Source organism: Pseudorca crassidens, chromosome 11 (assembly GCF_039906515.1).
Source record: "Pseudorca crassidens isolate mPseCra1 chromosome 11, mPseCra1.hap1, whole genome shotgun sequence".
Classification (NCBI taxonomy): Eukaryota; Metazoa; Chordata; class Mammalia; order Artiodactyla; family Delphinidae; genus Pseudorca; species Pseudorca crassidens.
The window spans coordinates 43081504-43103593 of record NC_090306.1 but is presented as its reverse complement, the minus strand read 5'-3'; the positions used below and the strand labels follow the sequence as shown (position 1 = coordinate 43103593).

Here is a 22090-nt window from a genome sequence, read left to right as displayed (position 1 = left end):
ACATAGTGGCCCTCCAAGAAGGGTGGGTCACACAGAGCATATGTTTTGTTGAATGGAATTTGCAAGAGGGGTACTGCAATCACGGTCCACCTTCGCCCTTTCTCCACGCAGCACTCAACCTCTCTAAAAGGACATTGAGCAAATGTTTCAAAAATGCCTTTTTGACCTGAGCTATAAAGATTATTTTTATCATTGTTCTTTATCCTACATACACATTTTCCATTTTATATGCTATACTTCACAATAAAACAAAGTAAGCATTTAAAATAGTGGCAAATTGCGGGCTTCCCTGGTGGCGCAGTGGTTGGGAGTCCGCCTGCCGATGCAGTGGACGCGGGTTCGTGCCCTGGTCCAGGAGGATCCCTTATGCCGCGGAGCGGCTGGGTCCGTGGGCCATGGCCGCTGGGCCTGCGCGTCCGGAGCCTGCGCGTCTGGAGCCTGTGCTCCGCAACGGGAGAGGCCGCGACAGTGAGAGGCCCGCGTACTGCAAAACAAAAAAAAAATAGTGGCAAATTGTTTTAAAGCTGCCTATAAATTATATTGGAGGAAAAGAAATGCTGTAATAAATTCAACATATAATACTGTGGCCTACTCTGAAGAAAACACAAAAACAACCAAATTTTTGAAATGATTAGAGTAACTGCTATGGATTACAACAGAAGACTATTTAGAAATAACATCCATGTGTCTTAGTTTGGCTTAAGGGCATTGATTTATCCCAGGTTACCTAATGGCTGAGGCAAAATGAGAACTAAAGGTAAGTCATGACACAGTCGTCACCTTGGCAGATATATTCTGCAGAAATTAACACGACCTAATTTAAAATATTTTCAAATAGATTCTTGAGATCAGAACTTTTATCATGTTTTTCTTTGAGTTGATATTTTGTATCTTAAGTGATGGATTGTCAGATTCCATGTTTTTATTAGGGGAAAAAAAAGAGGCTGAAGTTAAAGTCTCTGTTGACTAAAGGTGAAGCTGCAAACCACAACAAGCATGAAGACCAGCAGAGAATATCTCATAAGGGTGTACTTTTCCCTTTGCTTGGACTACCTCTGATACCTAAGAATATTGATGTTGGCAGTCCACACTGTGTGTCTTAGAAATTTAGTTTCATGGGATGCTGAATAGATGTTATCTGAAAAAACTATTCCAGGTCCAAGTAAGTTTGGGAAATACTGGGTAAAATAAAAATAAATTGGTTTACTTCCCAGAGCATTTAACATGATAATGTGCATTGTTAATATTGAAGGGAGGGACTTCCCTGGTGGCGCAGTGGTTAAGAATCCGCCTGCCAATTCAGTGGACACAGGTTCGATCCCTGGTCCGGGAAGATCCCACATGCCACAGAGCACCTAAGCCTGTGCGCCACAGCTACTGAGCCCAGAGCCACAACTACTGAGCCCACGTGCCGCAACTACTGAAGCCTGCGGGCCTAGGGCCCGTGCTCTGCAACAAGAGAAGCCACCTCAATGAAAAGCCCACACACCGCAACAAAGAGTAGCCCCTGCTCGCTGCAACTAGAGAAAGCCCGCGTGCAGCAACGAAGACCCAACGCAGCAAAAAATAATAATAATTAATTAACTTTAAATTAATTTTAAAAAATATTGAAGGGAATGTAGTATATAGTGTGCAGCTTTCCCCCAAGCAAACTTTTTGTGCAGGATTAATGTTTCTTTGAACAGCCACTTTATAAAGTTCTATTAAAGGGGTTTGATGGGGCTTCCCTGGGGCTCCCCTGGTGGCGCAGTGGTTGAGTCCGCCTGTCGATGCAGAGGACACAGGTTCGTGACCCGGTCTGGGAAGATCCCACATGCCACAGAGCGGCTGGGCCCGTGAGCCATGGCCACTGAGCCTGTGCGTCCAGAGCCTGTGCTCCACAGCGGGAGAGGCCCCAACAGTGAGAGGCCCGCGTACTGCAAAAAAAAAAAAAAGGGGGTTTGATTAGGTTGTAATTTCCCATTTTATAGATAACAAAACTGAGGTTCAAAGACATGGGTAACATACCCAAATTCAGTTGTGCATCAGATGTTTAGAGCTGCAAAAGGCCTTAAATTGTCAAAGGTTGAATTGTTAAATCATGAAATTAGTGGCAATGTCAGAACCAAAACTCAGATTTGAAACACTCAGTTCAGTGAAAGTGCCTTGCAGGTTCATTAAAAACTTGAAATTGAATTTGTTTCTATGTGTGAGATTTATAACTAATACTGCTTTACTGAAAGTTCATGCATGGAATTTCAGCATCCTCTTTCACTTATACAGTCTGTCACCACTTTTTAAAGTGATAATGCCACCCTCTGTAAAATGTTTTATGGTTTAGAAAGTGCCCTCAACACATCTCATTTGAATGTCTCAACAACCCTGTGATGCAAGCATCATTGTCCTCATTTAACAAATGAGGAAACCGAGGCTCTAAATTGTTAAATAGCAGGGGGTTTTTGTTTGGTTGGTTTTTGGAGGAAAGGTTTATTGCAAGGCCAAGCAAAGAAACGGGTGGCTCATGCTCAAAAAACCTGGACTCCCTTAAGTAGCAATTTACCATATTTAGTAAATGTCCTGTTATTTGCATTGAGAGAAGACAGTCCTGCTGTCAAGGGCCTTTGGTATAGTCAAGGAGACAAGACTTAAAAACGTGAGATAGAGAATGATTATATGGCAACATGTAAGAAAATGCTTGATAGAATGGTACAAACTGGACAAGACTGCTGAAGGAATTCAAGGAGGAAAGATTACTGGGGATGGACTTAATCAGCAAAGGCATCACTTAGGGATAAACCTTAAGCTGGATCATAAAAGAAGTGTAAATATTTGGATTAGCAGAGGGGAAAAAGGATTATAGAAAAGAAGAGTGACATCAGCAAAGACATAAACATGAGAACAAAAAACACACTGCTGGAAAAGAATTAGAGTTTGAAGGGAGATGGGTCTGAAATGATCAGTCTCTTGGCTGTACAAGAAAAATCACCTGCTAAGAGGCAGAGTTCCCAGTCACTTAATATAAAATGAGCGAGTGCTTTCCAACCCAAATTACACAGAAAAGCAGTAAACTTACACTCTCTGTTGTGGACCCCAGGAATGAAAACGAGAAAGTAGCAACAGAAGCCAAGTCCAAACTGGTGGTTATGGGTAGGAAGGAGAGGTGGGGGAGTAACATGAGCCTCACTGGCCCTCAGATCTGTGATTGGGAAATATATGAATAGAAGACATCTATATTTCCTCTATACCCTCCCCATTCCTTTCCTGATACTAAATCATTTGAAAGGTGCCTGACCTCCTGATGGTAAGGAAAATGCCCCTTTAAGTGATGCTTGGAAGCCAGGCTCTCATGCTAATTTAGTCACTGCGCAGCAGAGAATGTTCCCCACAACCTTTCTTAGCCCAGAAATGGACCTAAGGTCTGGCCAGAATGGGTTAAAATCATTCCCTTCCAACTTTCCCACACAGGGCACTTCTCTATTCTATTGAAACTTATCACTGAGGTTTAAATCTAGAAAATCCAAGGTCTTGCTGAAAGTTATAATAGTTTGCAAGTAAGCAGATGGATGAGAGGTGGAGAGAAAGAAGAGAATTGGGAAGAAAAGGAAAAGGAAAATGAAGAAAGCAACAAACTATTGAAATGAAACCTCGGGACTTCCCTGGTGGTCCAGTGGTAAAGAATCCACCTTCCAATGCAGGGGACGCGGGTTCGATCACTGGTCAGGGAACTAAGATCGCACATGCCCCGGGGCAACTAAGCTCTCGTGCCTCAACGAGAGAGCCTGCGTGCCGCAAACTACAGAGCCCACGCGACCTGAAGCCTGCGTGCCACAACTAGAGAGAGAAAATCCACATGCCACAACTAGAGAAAAGCCTGAGCACCACAACGAAGAGACCACGTGCCGCAAGGAAAAATCCTGCATGCCTCAAGGAAGATCCCACGTGCTGCAACTAAGACCCGATGCAGCCAAAAAAGTAAGGAAAATAAATAAATAAATATTAACAAAAAAAATTGACCTTGACTAAAGTCATTAAAAAAAAAAGGGTGGGGACCTCCCTGGTGGTCCAGTGGTTAAGAATCTGCCTACCAATGCAGGGGACGCAGATTCCATCCCTGGTCTGGGAACTAAGATCCCACACGCCGTGGGGCAACGAAGCCTGTAATGCTCTAGAGCCTGCGTGCCACAACTAGAGAGAAGCCTGTGCGCAGCAACGAAGATCCCACATGCTGCACCTAAGACCGACACAGCCAAAGAAGGAAAGAAATGAAACCGCATTTAGCTGGAACCCTATGTAAATATTCTGCATTTGTTGTTCAAAACCCATCAAACAAACAAACAAAACCAGTTAGTTGAACAAGTTTCAATCCCTTGGAATGACTAAGAGAAAAAGATGGCAAGGAACATGAAGAGAAACCAAAAAAGCAGCTTCTCAGGGTGTGAACTGGCATGAAATTTGTGTTTAAGCAAAGCTCTAACATGAGATTTCACCAGAGTTTCTGGGGAGATCAAATGACATCTAGAAAACATACTTCATTTGGAGTTTGACCTGAATAACACCCAAAGACAACTTCACAGTTTCTCTCACCTTCCCAACAAAAGGAAGGGACTGAACTCTGGTAATGAACCAACTAAGGAGGTACCACTACCAGATTCTAAAAAAAAGTGGACATATTTTACCCTTGTGACAGCCTTCAGGCGCCACCTGCAGTTCTCAGCTAAGACTGCAGTAAACCTAGACCTCCTGCTAGCTTGTTAGGACCACCCACTGCTAAAGAAAAAAGAAAACAAAGAAATTCCATCCAGGGAGTCCTCAAAAGCCTCCTAGGTCCTAGAGTAGGTGCAAACGCAGCTTGAAGACACAGAGCCTAGGAAAAGACCTAAGGGCCTTAGTTGGCTATAAGCTCCATGAGCAAACCACCCCCTCAAAAAACAAGCTAAGAAATTCTTAGACTGCTTGATTTAAAGGATGATATATTGTCCAGACCTTGAGAACTTAATAGCTCCACAGTACCCTGTTCTGTCTGAACACATCTGAGAATTGCATTTAGTTCTGGGCACCACAATTTAAGAGCAATATTGACAACAGTCATAAAAATGTTCATACCCTTTGACCCAGTAATCCCACGCATGGGAATTTATTCTGAAATAATTCAAGAGACTAGATGAATTAGAAGCATGAAAATATCGATGCAGCATTCTTTATAACAACAAATATATATATGTGGGTGTGTGTGTATATTTGTGTGTATATATAGCTTAAATGTCTCCCAAGAAGGTAATATTATACAGCATTTCAGTATAATTATGTTATTTGAAAAAAATTAAAAATATTTAATAATAATGCGTACTACAACATGGATGAATCCTGAAAATATTATGCTAAGTGAAAGAAGCCAGACAGAAAAGCAGACATTTATGATTCCATTTATATAAAATGTCTAGAATAGACAAATCTATAGAGACAGAAAGTAGATTCATAGTTGCCAGGGGATGGGGGCAAGGAGAGAATGGAGAATGATTGTCCCTATGTATGGGGTTTCTTTCTGGGGTGGTAAAAATATTCTGCAGTTAAGGTTGATGGTTGTACAACCTCATGAATATACTAAAAACCACTTAACTTTTTACTTTCAAAGGGTAAATTTTACGTGATGTGAATTATATCTCAGTAAAATATATATATATATGTATATATATATGAAGTCTTCCTAGTAATATATATAAATGCTTATGATGCTTATGATTCAGGGAGGAGAAAAAACTATAAAATTATATTCCTGATATGATATGTACATTTATGGATGAGGACTAAAAGACATCATGAATAAATGAAAACTGAAAGTTTGATACAGGTGAATTTTTGATAGGGGGGTGGCCATTATATTGTTCTTTGAGCAATTAAATATTTTATTTTCTTCCCAAGACAGTGTCCACAAGAGGGCAGAGAGATGAAAAACCAAACCATTTCTCACAAGCTTCAGTCGAACAGTTAGAAACCCAGAATCCAGTGTGGAAAGCAATCTTAAAGGTCATCTAAGTCCAATTTCCTCACCTTACAAGGAAACAACTGAGGCCCAGAGTGGTGAAGTGGCTCCTCGAAGTCAGCAGGCTGTTCACGCAAGAGGCAGAAGCAAACCCCCCCCACCCCCGTCACTTCTCCACCCATCCTCTTTCTACCAAATTACAGTGCTTCCTTAAACAAGGCAATGTTTAATCTAGAAAAGGAAAGCTTTAGAAGGATATGAAGTGAAGGGCAGGTTCTTATCAAGAATGGGTTTTTTGTTGGTTTTTGTTCTTTGCAGCAAGACGTGGCAGATCTAGGGAATTCCCTGGCGGTCCAGTGGTTAGGACTCGGCACTTTCACTGCCATGGGCCCTGGTTCCATCCCTTGTCGGGGAACTAAGATTCAGTAAGCGGCGTGACGTAGCCAAAATAATAATAATAAGAGAGAGAGAGAGAGAGAGACGGCAGATCTAGAAAGAAATTTCAGGGAAGCAAATTTCAGTCTAATAAAAGAACAACAGTTAAGGATGTCCAAAAGGTGGGACAGGTAGAGGATTTCCAATTAAATCAAAAGCCAGAATTGGTCATCTCTGAGGCAGGCTATTCTCAAGATCCTGCTATGGATAGGTACTTGGGGTAGAGGCCTTCTCAGTTCCCTTCCAACTCTTTAAAGGGTCTATACACTTTTTATTCGTGGGAGTGGGAGAGTACAGCATCATTGGATTTCATTACCTCAACCCAGGCAGAGAATAAGGAAGACCTCTCACTTGCTAATATCTTAGTTCGTTTTTTAAAAATAATTATATTATAGTGAATTTCTGCTTTCAGCTGATTTTCACTATGTCAGGTCCTTTAGGAAGCACATTCCCAGAAAAGTCTTAGTGATTATAATATTCTAGGGCTGGTAGCAAAGCAGAATTTCCTTCCAAAAGTTCTAAATTCATATGATTTGTGCCATTTCTTTGTTTTCAAAAAATGGCTGGGCTACACCACTGGCTATTAGATGTCCTCTGGGGGTGGGTAGGTAGCCTAATCCTGGGAAGCACTCAATTTCAGTACCTGCTCACAGGCCAGGACAAGAGGGAAGATGAAATCCAAAGATGGTTTAATCAAACAGTCTTTCCTACTAAGAGGTAAACATTCTTTAACCTCTTTCTCACTTCTTACGTAGTAACCCAGCCCACACCCACAAACTCTCTCCTATGGAAAGCTTCATACCAATCCACACTGAAGTGACCAATGGGGGTAAGAGTTGGGCAGCAGACCTATGCTGCAGCGTTTCATAAACTATAAATACCCCTGCTTTTCGGCACAGAAGGACTGAGACTCCAGATGTCAGGGAACAGCCTCCCTAATTGAAATGAATCTGTCAAAGGATGACAAGAATTCTGCAAGGAGAATCTGCAGGTAAAAAGGGCCATCTTACAAGGAGTTCCCCATCTCCTTCCCATTAAATTCATCTTACCCTCAGAGTTGCTGCATTCTGAGGCCTTCTGCTATAATCACTGGCCCAGAGGAGCTCCGCCCCATTTTAAAATGATAGTCCGAGAATGACCAAACCCAAACCACTTCCCTGGTTCCCCATAAACAGCTAAGAAAGACTGGAAATCTCTTTTTTTTTTTTTTTGCTGCACCGTGAGGCATTTTGGATCTTAGCTCCCCGACCAGGATCGAACCATGCCCCCTGCAGTGGAAGCGCAGAGTCTTAACCACTGGACCACCATGGAAGTCCTGGAATTTTCTTAATTATAAAACAAGAGAGTCTAGAGAAGGGGAGGGGAACACTTGTAACCCTACCATCACAATACAATCCATCATTCCTATTTATTTCTTTCTAACCATTATTTGCAAGCATTCATACACAGATTTACAGGAAGCCAAGAGGACCTTTTTTTAATACAAAATAAACTAATACACTCTAGGAAAATTCATCCTTACAGGTAGAACCTTCATTCTATACCAGTAACTCACTAGACACTCAAGCACTATTTCCTTACATAGGCTGAAAAGAGTTTGAAAGGGAACTACTAGTTATATTTGCTTACTTTACATGTGCTAGCTTCTATATTACAGCAACTCTTTAAAAGTACGTACTATTATCTCAATTTTAGAGGAAACTAAGGCTCTAAGAGGCTAAAGAAACCCAAGATCACAGAGCTAAAAAATCATGGAACCAGATTCAAATCCTAATCCTAATCCTCCTGACTCTAAAACCCAAGCTTAAAGTCAAAAGACCATCCATAAACTGGGGGAAAATATCTCCAACACATACGATGAAGGGCTAAGGTTCCTAACAAGCAAGGATACCAAGAAAATAGATTTCACAGAGACAAACAGGAACACAATTAAAAAAAAAAAAAGGTAGATGAAATTATCAGGCAATTCACTGAAGAGGAAATGCAAGGGCCCAATAAACATTTGGAAAGATGCTGAACTTTACTTGGAGTCAGGGAAAGGCAAACTGAAGTCATCAGATACTATTTCTCACCCATCAATGGGGTGAGATGGACTGTAAACAATGCCAATTTTTTGTTGGCAAAAAATTAAAAGAAAGATAACAGTCCATACCGGTTACAAAGAAAGGGCCACTTGTACTGCTGGTGGAAGTGTAGATTGTTTACAGTCTTTTCCAAAAGTAACCTGATACAGTATCAATCAGAATTTAAAGCATACATTCTGTTTGACCCTGCATTATCACTTATTGGAATCTAGCCTTAGAAAAACAAAAAGCACCAATACACATATTTAAAGATATTTATTGTAGCGTTGCTCATGTTGGAAAAATAGAAACTGCTCATCAATAGTTCCTGTTTGAATAAATTAAAATATATTTTTATAACAAAAACTCATAAGAAAATTTGAGAACAGTAAAATAATTTTCCAAATCAAGTAAAACCTCAATCACTCTTTTGTTTCTTTTTCCTTATAGACTGTTTTTAATGTATTTACATTTTGCAGATGTAGTACTACATAACATGTTAATAAATTACTAATTAATAGCCTATGAAAATGCCACATGATAATTTGACAAATTATGTTCTTCAAAGGAAATGTATATCAATTTCTGACTTTAAAAAGGTGTGACATTGTAAATTAACTATACTTCAATTTAAAAATACTGACAGGGTTTCCCTGGTGGCGCAGTGGTTGAGAGTCCGCCTGCCGATGCAGGGGACGCGGGTTCGTGCCCCGGTCCGGGAAGATCCCACATGCCGCGGAGCGGCTAGGCCCGTGAGCCATGGCCGCTGAGACTGCGTGTCCGGAGCCTGTGCTCCGCAACGGGAGAGGCCACAACAGTGAGAGGCCCGCGTACCGCAAAAAAAAAAAAAAAAAAATACTGACAAAAAAACAAAAATAACTTGATATGATGAAACATTTGAGTAAATTAATAGTAAAAAAAAAAGTGTGAAAGTTAATTTTTTTTTTTTTTTTTTTTTTTTTTGGCTGCACCGGGATTGCGGCATGCAGGATCTAGCTCCCGGACCAGGGATCAAACCAGGGCCCCCTCCATCGGGAGCGTGGAGTCTTAATCACTGGACCTCCAGGGAAGTCCCTAATTTGGTCTTAAAATCATGGTATATAAATTCATTGGCAATTTTTTTTTATATATGGATGCAAAAAAACCACATCTACAAATTTCATTCCTCTCAATTGATCTATTTTTTTTTAATCAGTAGGGAAAACTAGCCAAAATAATTTTACTTTTTAAGAATACATATACCGGGGCTTCCCTGGTGGTGCAGTGGTTCAGAATCTGCCTGCCAAGGTAGGGGACACGGGTTCGAGCCCTGGTCCGGGAAGATCCCACATGCCGCGGAGCAACTAAGCCCGTGCGCCACAGCTACTGAGCCTGAGCTCTAGAACCTGTGAGCCACAACTACTGAGCCGCGTGCCACAACTACTGAAGCCCGCGCGCCTAGAGTGCGTGCTCCCGAACAAGAGAAGCCACCGCAATGAGAAGCCTGCGCACCACAATGAAGAGTAGCCCCCGCTCGCCACAACTAGAGAAAGCCCACGTGCAGCAACGAAGACCCAACGCAGCCAATAAATAAACAAATAAAATAAATTTTAAAAAGAATACATATACCACTCAGAGTTAACTTCCAGAAAAAAGAAAAGGACTGAGTGTTGTACACACAAATAAAGAAAAGCAAGAAAGCTGGAGTAAGTGTACATAATTTTAACATCGCGTTCCTGGTCTCCAGTCTTCCTCTGCAAACTGAGGCATCCTGGGCTGTTCCTTCCACACTTGGGAATTAAATAAGGCCCCCTTGAGATTCTCAAGTTGTTGGTTCCCTAGGGTTTCCCCAAAGTCCCCATAAAGCCATATGAGATATAAAATCATGAATTTTCCCATGAGTCCCCATAAAACAGTGTCATCTGTTCCTTCTGCAATTTTCTAATGCATTCTATTTACACCTCTTAGGACACAGTTCAGAACACTGAATGGGGCAGACTTTGATATCTGTGTACCTGTGTTATTATCCCCCAACGGACTGTAAACAACGAGGGAGCAAGGTGTGTAGCTCAAAATCAAATCCCAAGTTTCAGGAAGACCTGACAATTCAGCCAGTCGAACCACCTGTGTAAAGTTTGAGGGCTCTCCACAATACACCAAGCAGAAGAGTCTGTGATAGGGGGATTACACCCTACCCCCCTACCCCATAGCAGCTTGTTCCTTCTTGGGAAAAGTATAGCTCCTAGAAAGTTCTATAAATGGAATTAAAATATTTTTCTGAAATTTTGAAACTTAACCCCAGTCTTACCCCTTGGTAGCCCACAGAATAGATCAAATCCCTCTTGTCACAGGACACCTTGTGAAATATTAGAACCCTTATATTTTTCTTCAATCACCTAAGTCAGTGCTTTGCACATTAAAAAAAAAAAATTGTTAAGTAAACTTCCTCCATCATCCATCAATGTGCCAGGGGTGAAATAATGTGGTATAGACTCTAAAAGATATTTTATTGGTTTTATAATATGTCTATCATTGCATTATCTCATTTTAAGAAAAAATAATCAGGAATACGATAGCCAAGAATTCAGAAATTCAAAACATAAATACATTCTTCTACCACAAAAGCTTTCTCACCCCTTTAAGGTTTTCTCATCTCCACTGCAAGTGACAGCTTCTTAAACACTGTTGGGATGCCTCATGTGGGCAAAGCTGGGCTGGGACAAGCTGCTCAGCTGTGCCAGGAAGAGTCCATCCTCAAAGGGAAGTTTCTTCTCACCTGCAGGATCCCCTTGGCTTCCTGGGCTGACTCAGGACTTCATACACAGCCTGGATCTCCAGAAAGTGCCTCTGGGCTTCCTCCACCTGGTGCCAATTGTGGTCTTCACGAGCTCCAGGTAGCTGCAATGTATTTCTTCATTTGTTGCCCCCTCTGAGAGACCCAAAACCTTAGGGAGACACAAGCTAACAAATTAGAACCTCATAAGTTGTCAGGGCTCCTGAGCCTCTCCTTGTTCCCTTCCTAAATCAGGCCGGAATTGGCTTCCACTTGCTGGTGGGAAAGGCACAGAACCTCAGATTAGAATTCCAGCCTTTTGAAACATGGACAACCTCTGGATCTCATGGCAAGAACCAGGATTCGCTTTTAATCACAGATGCTCATTTTCCAACCTGGAACTTGGCATCCCTGACAAGATCTCCTCCTTGCAAGAGAAATAAGCATATATGTCCACCAAAGACATGTACAAGAATGTTTATAACAGCTTTATTCAGAATAGTCCCAAACTGGAAACCACCCAAATGTTCACTGACAAAAGTGGATAGATAAACTGTGGTATATTCATACAATGGGATACTATACAACAATGAAAACAAACAGTTTATAATCCCATGCAACAGTATGAATAAATCTCACAAACATAATGTTGAATGAAAGAACTCAGACACAAAAGAGTACACACTGAGTGATTCCATTTATATGAAGCCCAAGAATAGGCAAAACTAATCTATGGTAATAGAAGTCAGAATAGAGGTTTTTTCCCAGGAAAGGAGGAAAGATTGGGAAGGGGTATGAGCGAACTTTCTTAGTGCTAGAAATATTCCATACCTTCATTGGAGTGGTGGTTACATAGGTATCTATATAAAATTATCGTACTCTATATATGTTATACCTCAATAAAAAGTAAATAATATACATGTATCTTTCCCCACTCCCTGTTAGAGCCTCTGAACCTTCACCCATTGCACACAGAAGCCCAAAGAAGCCAGGACACCCTTCCAGGGGCTGACCCAGCAGACATGAAAACAGTACTTCCACATTACAGTACCTGCTCCAATAAGGCTTAGCCTAGAGCTTCCCTGGTGGTACAGTGGTTAAGAATCCATCTGCCAATACAGGGGACACAGGTTCGAGCACTGGTCTGGGAAGATCCCACATGCCGCGGAGCAACTAAGCCCGGGCGCCACAACTACTGAGCCTGCACTCTAGAGCCCATGAGCCACAACTACTGAGCCTACAAGCCTAGAGCCCATGCTCCGCAGCAAGAGAAGCCACTGCAATGAGGAGCCCGCGCACCGCAACGAAGCGTAGCCCCCGCTCACCACAACTAAAGAAAGCCCGCGCACAGCAACGAAGACCCAAGGCAGCCAAAAGTAAATAAATAAATTTATATTTTCAAAAAAGGCTTAGCCTCACTTCCGGAGCCATTCCAGACAGGAATGAGAGGGAAGAAAACTTACCTGGTAAGCCAACTGACACTTCTAATCCTGAAAACTGTGAACAAACTCATAGAGCTTTTACCACTCTTGGAAGTAGCCGCTGCTGAAGCCATGATCTCCCACCAGCAGCTTCTAGACCCAGTAAGGCAGAAGGAGGACAGACTCCATCAGGTGCCCACGGAGGGGGAAGAAGCTGAACCAACTGAAGAAGGAGCCAAGGGTCTCTGCCACATAGCTAAGGGCGGCAGCCGTGTTGCAGAGGGCACTGTATGCTAGCGGGCATGTGAAAGCAAGGTAAGCCAGGCCCAGGCAGTAGAGCCGCACACTGAGCATCTCTGAGCCAACTGAAGCTTTGTAGAGGCAATGCTTCTGGGCTGTGATGCCAGCAGCCAAGCTGGTGGGCAGGATGGCTATGGGGTGGCCATAGAAAATAGGGGAAGTACGAAACGCTGCTCCTAGAGTGTTCTTAAAGTCTGAGGTCTGGTTACCAACAGCAGCCATCAGCAAAACCCCTAAGCCAGCTGCCAGTGGGAGGCCCACAATATAGAAGCTGCCCATGAAGGAGAGGCTAATGAGAGCCACAAGGCCAAAATAAATGCCCACTATCATCTGGGCAGCAAAGTGAATGGGACTCAAAGGGTGTGTCCCCCCTCCTGAACTCTGCCTCTGCCGCTGGGGTCTGTTGGCCTGAGCAACAAAGCTCGGGAGCTTCCAGAATTCCCAGAGCCAGCCTAGGCCATCCCTCCCCCCCCTCCGCCCCCCAGGGGCATCCAGAGCTGTGCGTGGCTGTCCCACCCAAGGTACAGGTGATGGAGCCCAGCAAGGCCCCCTACAGCCCAGAGGGCATAGGTTCTCAGGAGCCCCTTGGCCATCCTCTAGGAGAAGGGTCTCAGAACAAGTCCAGTGGTACCTGCCATTGCTCAGAATGCCAAAATCTGGGATCATCTGTGAGAATCATGGCAGTCACGGGTCCACAGTTATCCTTAGACCCTAAGACATGGAAAAAAGCAGTCATAAGATTATATCCAGGTCCCCACACAGTAACCATCTCTCCTTCCAATATTAGTCAAGTCCAGATCTTCCTGAGTGTCCCTGAAATTGTGGTTCTCCCATACCCTTAGGTCTAGCACCTCATCTCTGTGTTTTACAACCACAGTGACTCCAAATTTAGGGGAGAAGAATGTTTGAAATGCTTTCAGTTGAGTAACTGAGAACTCAGCACACGGACAATAAAAAGCAGAAGCTTAAATTTCAGACCTTCCCTCAGACCACTGACCTCCTGGTCAGTGGGGTGCGGGGGGCGAGGTGGAATGAATCGGAGTGAATACAATGTCCCCGAAAGTTCCTACACATTTTAAAAGTCCCCTGCCACACAGCCCGCTCCACCCGGCCCCAGCTCCGACTGTGGTTGCCCTCACACACTTGGCGGAGGTTTTAGCCCCTCTCCAGCCTCCCATCTCTCCAGACCAGGACATCCTCCCACAAGTCAACCTTGAAAGAAGTCCTGAGTTCCCTCCAGCTCTGAAAAACTACATTTTGACCTAGACCCTGGCACCCCGCAATTCAACCACCACCTTCCAGGGCAAACTTGTAAAGTCTCTCCACAGCGGCCCGATGAATCCCCAGGATATCAAACCAGACGTAAAGTGCCCCTGCTAGTCTCTCCCCTCTACACAGAGCGGGCCTCCTGACTACCAGCCAGCACCCGCTAGTCCCAGAGTGAGCAGCAGTACCTGGGCACCTCGGCTCCCAGACCCCATCAGATCAGTCATCTCCTTTGACCACAGAGTCAAAATGGCCCCTCTCTTTCCGCTCCCACTTCCATCCAAATGGACTTTGTCTTTCTGTGTTTGCTGTGTCACGGAAGTCGGGCCGTCCTGGCCAGGCCCCCCCCCAAGGCCCTCCCTGGCCCCTAAGGGATCACCTTTCAGGCTGGGGCTCCTCTCGCCCGCCCGCTCGGGTAAACTCGGTTTAAGGTGTTCCCGGCGTATTCCGCCTTCCCAGGCTCACTCCGACTGGCGCAGGGCCCACTCCAGGCCGAGAGCGCCTACACAGCGACACCACGACCGCCAGGTGGAGCTGCCGCTCGCGGACGGGAGGTGCCGGGCGGGTCCCCAGACTCACCTTGTCCAGATGCCCGGGCAAAGCAGCCCAGGGCGGTCCCCTATAAAAGCAAAAACAAGCCCTTGATCTCCCCTTTCCACCCCCGCAAATGGGAGGGTGGCTCCTCCCTCGCCGCAGGCTGCAGTCCTCTCTCCCTGTTCCACTGCCGTTCAAGGCTGTCTTGGATGGCTCCACTTCCAATTCCCCTAAGGCAGACACACCAGTGGACAGGCTGCAGAGAGGGGCTCTCCCCCTGAGTTCGCCTCACTGCCCCGCCTCCAGGCCTGCCAGTCAGGGGCACTACGTCTAGATCTGAGCCTGAGACCTGAGGAGCCTCCCGTTCCCCCAGGAACCCCAAATCAGCTGTATGTCGCTAACTTTGGCGAGAGGGAGAACCAGGAGCAAAAAGGGATGGGAGTGAGGGCCTCCCCGCGAGGAGAATAGTCTGCGTCCTCACGCCTCGATGCTGGAATAGAACTGGGATTCAAGATGCCTTCATTTTAATGTCGTGGGCTCCAACCCTGCTACGTGACCTCGGTCAAGTCTGGCCGCTTCTTTGGGCCTGTTTCCTCCTCTGTAAAGGAAAAGCGTGGATCTCCAAGGTCCCCCAGCTTTGACTTGGGGTTGCGGTGGGCCTCACCCATGTTGCCTCCCCGCAGTCGGCCGAATGCTTCTGTCCCCTCCTACGTTCCCAGCCCCTTCAGTCCTTATCCCCGTCCGGCGAGGGAACGCGGCTCCCCATGTTGCCCCCTAGGGCTCACTGAGGGGCCAGGGCTGGGAGGGGCCTCAAAGCGACACTGGAGCCGCCAGCTGGGGGGCGGGGGCGGACGGGGGCGCTGAATAATGAATGAGACTTAATTGGGCAGGCACTGCGCAGCAGCGCGCTAAGCTCGGCAAATAGCTCCAGCGTCGGCAGCCGCCGCTGGACAAACAAACTGACTCCGGGCGCGGGGAGAGGGGTGGGAGAGGCAGCGGCGGGAGGCGGAGAGAAAACGCAGGCCGCCTGGGCCCCCAGGCCGCCGCGCGCCCCTGGCTGTGAGGCAGGAGGAACCCCCGTGTGCCCGGCTGAGCTGACCTCCCAGAAAGTGAGGACCGGGGAGGCGGCTCAGGGATTGACATCAGGAAGCCGGAACTGGGGCGGGAGAGAAGCGGATTGTGCGGTGGGAGCCAGGGCCCCAAGGGCTACTGAGCACGAGGAGAGGATGGAGAAACAAGTGAAGGGCGGAGGAGAGAGGGAGAAGTGAGAGAGGAAAAAGCGCACCGGGGGAGGGGCTGCGGCGGGGCGGGGGCGGGAGAAAAGCCGTTACCGAGAGGAAAGGGAAGAGCGATGGAGGAACAAGCGAAGGGAGGCGAGGGGAGCCGAGAGAAAAAGAACTGGAGAAGAGTAAAGGAGAGGGATGGGAGATGACCGGAATGAGAACGAGGGGGCGGCAGGGCGAGCTGGCGGCGCCCCTACCTCCGCCTCGCCCCGCTGCGCTCCCGCCCTAGCGCTCTCTCCAGCCGCCCGCACTCACTTTGTCACAATTACGGGGCCGTCACTCGGCCCGGATTGTTTTCCCCAAATTGTTGTTCTATAAACCGGCGAAGGATCTGACAAGCTGAAGCGGGAAGGAAGGGTCTGAGCTGCGGTGGGGACGTGGTGGTGTATTTTCCCAGGGCGGACCCGGGGCGGGCAGGTGAATCCAGAGACCCACGCGGGAATTCTGGTTGCTGCCCCAGCCTCGTCGCTAACATCGCTTTTAACCTTCCTGGCCCTTCTCAGCCTCGGCTGCCTCGGTTTCCCCAAGAGAGAACTGAGAGGCTTGGAGGGCAGGAGCGGCGGAGGCGGCTGTAGGTGGGGCCCGAACTTGCCTTCTCACCCCATTCTCTTTTGTTCTCTGCTACCCCGGTCACATGGAGAGGGGGTCTATCCAGCTTGGCCTCCCCAGAGCGCCCTCGGGTGCCTGCTCATCCCCGCTGGATGGCCAGACTCTCAGCTCCGACAGGTCTGGGCCGCCCCCCGCCCCGCCCGCGCCTGCAGCCCCGGCTCCGCGCCGCTCGGTGCCCACGCCACCTTGCTGTCCCTCAATTCCGCAAACATCTGTTGCGCGCCCACTGTGAGCCAGATCCGCGCCAGCCTTCCCCCCACCTCTCCCCCGCCACCCTCCCCTTCCCGGTCGGCCTGGCCTGTCAGCTTCGTGACAGCCGCCGCTGAAGCCCAGGCCCCGCGGGAGCGGCCGGAGAGGAGCCGCCGCATGGCTGGCTCCGACACCGGCCTCCCCGGCGGCTCCAGGAGCAACGGAGGGTGGTGGCCGCTGAAGCGAGACCAGAGCCGCCCCGCAGAGTTAGAGCTGCGCTGGAGAGTGGGGAGCCCAAGGGCGGGCTTGTCTCTCGGTCTCTAAGGTCTATCGGTCTCCTCATTCCATTGCCCTGGGGTTGGGCCGGGCCGGAACCTCGCCTAGCTCCGAAAGCCTGGGAAGCTATTGGCTCCCGCGCCCCCTCCCCCAGTTCGGGTGATTTACACTCCGGCTCCGCTCAGCGGCCGCTTCCCAATCAGGAATATCGACCCCGGGCGGGGCCCCCGGGCCGCATCGATCCCTCTAAGGCTCGGGATTTAAAAATGTCAAATTTGCCTTTTCCAGGCGGGTGGAGGGGGCGGGGGCTTGGAGGAGGGCGGCTTGGGATTGGTGGGGGGGGCGGGCGGATAGCAGGACATCGACCAGGTGCCTGTGCCGTGAATGAGAAGCTACCAGGCCCAGGCCGTGGCCGGACCCTGACATTACCTAGCCATCCTTAGGTTGCAGTCCCCTCTGGATGGCGGCAGGAAGGAAGCCCTACGGGGCCTTCTCCATCCCCATGGGCCTCGCTGTTGTGCTGGGCTATTCCCAGAGGGAGAAGCCCCAGAGGAACAGAGAGAGATCTCTAAAGTAGGGAGACACATTTGGAAGAGACTCCTAAACGCAGAGACATACAGACACAAGGAGGGGCGCAGACACAAAGATATAGAGGCTCCAAGAGATACCCTATGTTTAAAGAAGAGCAAGGCAAAGGGAAGGCGGCTCAAAGACACACTGAACAAAACAGGGGACCAGAGACCCAGAATCGCCTCAACTCCCTGCCCTATAGACCCAGGAGATTCAGGACTGGGAAGGTCCCCCTTTGGTGTGTTTGAGAGTGGGGAAGGAGAGTGGAGACAAAGCCAGGTGGAGAAAGAGAGTTATTAGGGGAAGGAATTCAAATATAATTAGCATTATCCTCCCAAGGTGTCCACTAGGAACTGGACCTGAAATCCAAAAGGTAAGCGTCCTAGAAGCAATAGCCCAGGCCCCAAAGAGATGTGCTCTTTGAGAGGTCTAATGGTCTGCCCTTTCCTGTCCTGAGATCTACCTCTTCCTCTCTGTCCACCACCAGCCTGGGGAAGCCAGATGGGTTGTGGCTCACATCTTATATTGGAGACTGTATATGTGATGGCGACTGTGTATATGTGGGTATGTATGTGGACTGTAGAAAACTCTGGTGGTAAACACTTCCTTCCCCGGGACTTAGCAACTGGGTCTCCAGACTTTGGAAAAAGCCATCCACTACTTTCAGGAAGCTTGGGAAAGGGATGATGTTGGGGTGGAGGTGGTGGAAGGGAGCAGTTGTCCAAACCAGCACCCTCACAGTTAACATCTATCCCCCCTGCCCCACCCCCGGCAGCACACCTCAGCTGTCACCGTGCACATTACTCTTTCCTACAGAACTGGAGACAGAGCTGACAGCAAATGTGTGTGGGGGGCACAGTCACGCGGGGAGAGGTGGTAGCTCATCCTCAGACACACGCAGCACACACCTCCACTGACAAAATCAGGCCGACACGTCCCTAACACTGACACACACAATCACTGACCCCCACACGCGACCCACACCCATCAATCCCTCTCACAACACACCACCTCTGCGTGCGCAATTATGCACGGTTCCTCCTAGGTCAGGTACAAGCGCCTAGTCTTAAAGCCTGTCTACACCCTGTCTTGACATCTTAGATCATCAATCGCCTAACCTAAGCAGAGGGCTTAGGTCCCCGTCCTCGCTCCCCAAATTCTTCAACCATGGCCAGCTCCAACAGGTAAAAGGCTGAGCTTAAGGAAGTCAAGTAAGTACCAGGGTCGAGGTGAAGAACCGGGAGCTGACGGGGCAGTGGGGCTGCTATACGCCTCCCTTATTCTCCTTCCTGCCACTGTCTCTTTCCCGGCACGTCCACTCGCGGCCCGGCCGGCCCGCCGCCCGCCTGTCAGTCGAGTAATGAATGCGCGCTCGGGGCCCTGGCCCCCCCCCCAAGTCGTTCATCACTGCCAGCACCGCCCACCTCTCTGCCGCCCTCAGGGAGGGCTAAGCGGCCCAGGCGGCGAAAGCCCGTCTCCCCCCACCTCGACTAATAATTGTCAGATTGAGATGTTGATTTGTCAGCTGGGAGCTAGCGCCAAAGAACCCGCAGTAAAAACCGGACTCCTTGAACTTCCTCTGGCTCCATTCGGGCTCGCCCAGCCTTGCAGCTTTTCTGGATTTGATGTGCATGTGTTGGATTTCACTTAAGAGATCCGGGTATAGAAGCGCAGTATCATTTTATTCCAATAGGAGGCGCACCAGGCTACAGACCCTAAGGGGGCTCGTCCTGGGCTCGGTTCCACTTCTTCAGATCGGAGGCCCTAAGGCTTCGTCCCGCAGCCTCCTAGCAGGGGGCGCGTTGGCCACCATCTTCCTCTCTCCCGCAGCTGAAGTCCCCGCTTCTGTACAGGAAGCCCCCAGGCAGCAGTCCCACAGTCCGCCTTCAGGGATCTGGGGGGGCCATGTCCTGCCCTCTCTCTCCTCCAGGTACCTCCGGGCTCCCGCAGTCCTCCATTCTCCAGCAGGAGGCGCCCCTGTTGCAGGTCCGCCTTCGCCATGCCCTAGGCACCTAGGCTGCAGTCCCGCCCTCGCCCTCCCCCAGCCCGGGCCCCGGAGCTCCCCGGGAGGCCGGCTGAGTGACGGGCGGCCGGTGATTATGCGGAGGGGGAGCGGGGTGCGCCGCGGGCGGCAGCGCTGACCCTTCACATTTCCGATCCGCCGGGACCCTCATCCATCCGAAGCTGCTCTTTGTCTGGCCGCCTAATTGCCAGCGGACAGGATGGATGGCGGGACCGACAGCCGCGGAATCCCTAATAAAGGCCGCGGCCGCCGGGGAGGAAGCTCGGGAAGGAGGGGGAGAAAGAAGGAAGAGATGGAAGGAGGTGGGAGGAAGCACCGGGCCGCGGCCGCCGGCTCAGAGACGCTATGCGCAGCGCACAAGGGGGGGCAGATCTTCTAGGGTGCGGGACCAGGAGTCCCGGGTCGACGAGGGTCAGGGCGCCGTGGCTGTGGGGTGTGTGAAGTCTCCTGCTTGATGGAGAAAAGGAAAGAGCTAGGGGCCCCGGGCAGAAAGCATGCTACGGCCGACCTCGTTTCGCAGGGCCTTCGAAGATTTCAGCTTGGCGCTGCCCCCTGCGCTCCGGACTCCCACCAGCCGGAGCCCAGCCCTCCGTTCCCCGCATCACCTCTCCTCTGCTCACCTGTCGGTCTCCCAGGGCGGGATCCAATATCCCGGAGGAGAAATGAGGGGTCTGACAGCTGTCTGTGCGGCCGCTCGCCACATTTCATTAACTGCAGGCTGGAGTTGGTGGACGGCGCGGGGAGAGGGGAGCAAAATGGGGTGGAGAGAGAGGCTATGGCGGGGAGCCGCACCTGGCCAGGGGTCAAGGGCTGGCCTGACAGATACCTTGGAAGCAATCTCTAGCCCCTCCTTGTGGAGCCAGGAGCCTGTTGTCAGCCCCGTGGGCTCTGGCGGCGGCCCTTAGAACCTCAGGCTGCACTGAGCTGCCGTGCCAGGGGATCCGTGCGGCGGATGAGTAGAAGCCCTGGGCCCGGCGGCATACTTGCTCCCTCGCCGCTCGCTGGGGCCTGTCGACCCTCTGCGCCAGAGGGCAAAGTGTGCGCGGGCTCTTGGGCCGCTACTGTTTTCCCACCGGTGGCGAGTGGAGAGCTGTCCTCAGCCCTCTGGCCAGCTTTCCTACCTTTGGCCTCTTGAGCACGTTTTTCTGCAGTTCGCTTCGTTTCCCTCTCCCTCCCCTTTCTCTTCCCTCTCCTCTTCGGACTGAACAGCTCTTCTCCGCAGCTGACTTCGGCCGACATCCTTTAGCTAACAGCTGAGCACCTGTTGTGTGTCAGCGCTGGGGGTGGGGGATGGGGGACACCCTGAGCCAAGGCCCTGCCCCGTTGGCCTCACACACATAGGTCTCCCCTGAGACCAATTCAAATCTCTCTCCCCACTCCAGTCCTGCTTCTCTCACCCTTCCACTGCCTTGGGTGTCATTTCTCTTCTCCAGGGCAGTGAGAAGGAAGCCAGGAGATCGGAACTCCAGTTCTAGGGCTGCCACTTACAAAGTGATACAGGACAAGGCATTTCTCATTTCCAGGCCTCAGTTTCCTCATCTGTAAAATGGAGACAATACATCCTCTCAGGGAGGCATCGAGGATGCAGTAACTCTCAAGTAAAAGCCCTAAAATGCTGTAAGCACGCAATAATGTTATTTCCCTATCCATGTTATTCCCTTTCCTCTCAGGTGGGCATTTTTCCTTTCTCTTCATACCAGGGGTCTGGTACCAGGCAACCCAGGTTGCTTCCAGTTCTGTGTGATCTTACATGTAGGAGCTGAGAGCCAGAGTGTGTGTATGGGTGGGGTGGAGGGAAGTGGAGAAGAACCACACTATGGACGGCCCTGAAGGGTGAGGAAGGAGAGAGGGCGGGGTGCGGCGGGCGGTGGAGTGCATTTCCTTAGATCTTAATGTAACATCAGCCAGCTGGTTCCTCTGCTCTTATGGATGAGGAAACTGAGGCTTGTGGAGGTTATACTGCAAGTGACAGGGGTAGATCACACTACCAGGATCTTTCCTCCCATGAATTTTCTACTGCTCATTTCCTCACCCCCTTTCTTCCCTTGAAGGGGTCTGGGTCAGTGACAAGGAGTGTGGGAGAAGGAACAAAAAGAGAAAAACTTCAAGGAGCCAGGACCTTTCCGCTAGACTTCATAAAATTTTAACAAGAAAACTTCCTCAGAGTAGAAGGCACATATCACATGCAAATCATATGCTAATCACATGCAAATCTAAAGTCTGGTCCTCAGAACTCTGACACACACCTGGCCCTAAGCCCTGGGGGAAATTCTTGGGAGACCCCTAGGTTCCAGGACAGGACAGGTCGGGATGGGTTCTATTTAGAGTCAGGTTATGGAGTTAGGATTCATTTTAGGATTGGAGAGGAGTCAAGTGTATACTTTGGGATTAGGGTCAGGGTTAGTGCAGA

The 22090-nt window shown here is 49.0% G+C and overlaps 1 protein-coding gene across 1 annotated transcript; it reads right to left on the bottom strand.

The window, feature by feature from the left end:
- Positions 1-10924: 10924 nt before the first annotated feature.
- DNAJC22 (DnaJ heat shock protein family (Hsp40) member C22) lies at positions 10925-13553 on the bottom strand. Its single transcript, XM_067696420.1, is given in 4 exon segments — positions 10925-11318; positions 11321-11381; positions 12673-13398; positions 13401-13553. Coding segments are annotated over 4 exon segments (1020 nt in total). The 5' UTR covers positions 13524-13553; the 3' UTR covers positions 10925-11208.
- Positions 13554-22090: the final 8537 nt, after the last annotated feature.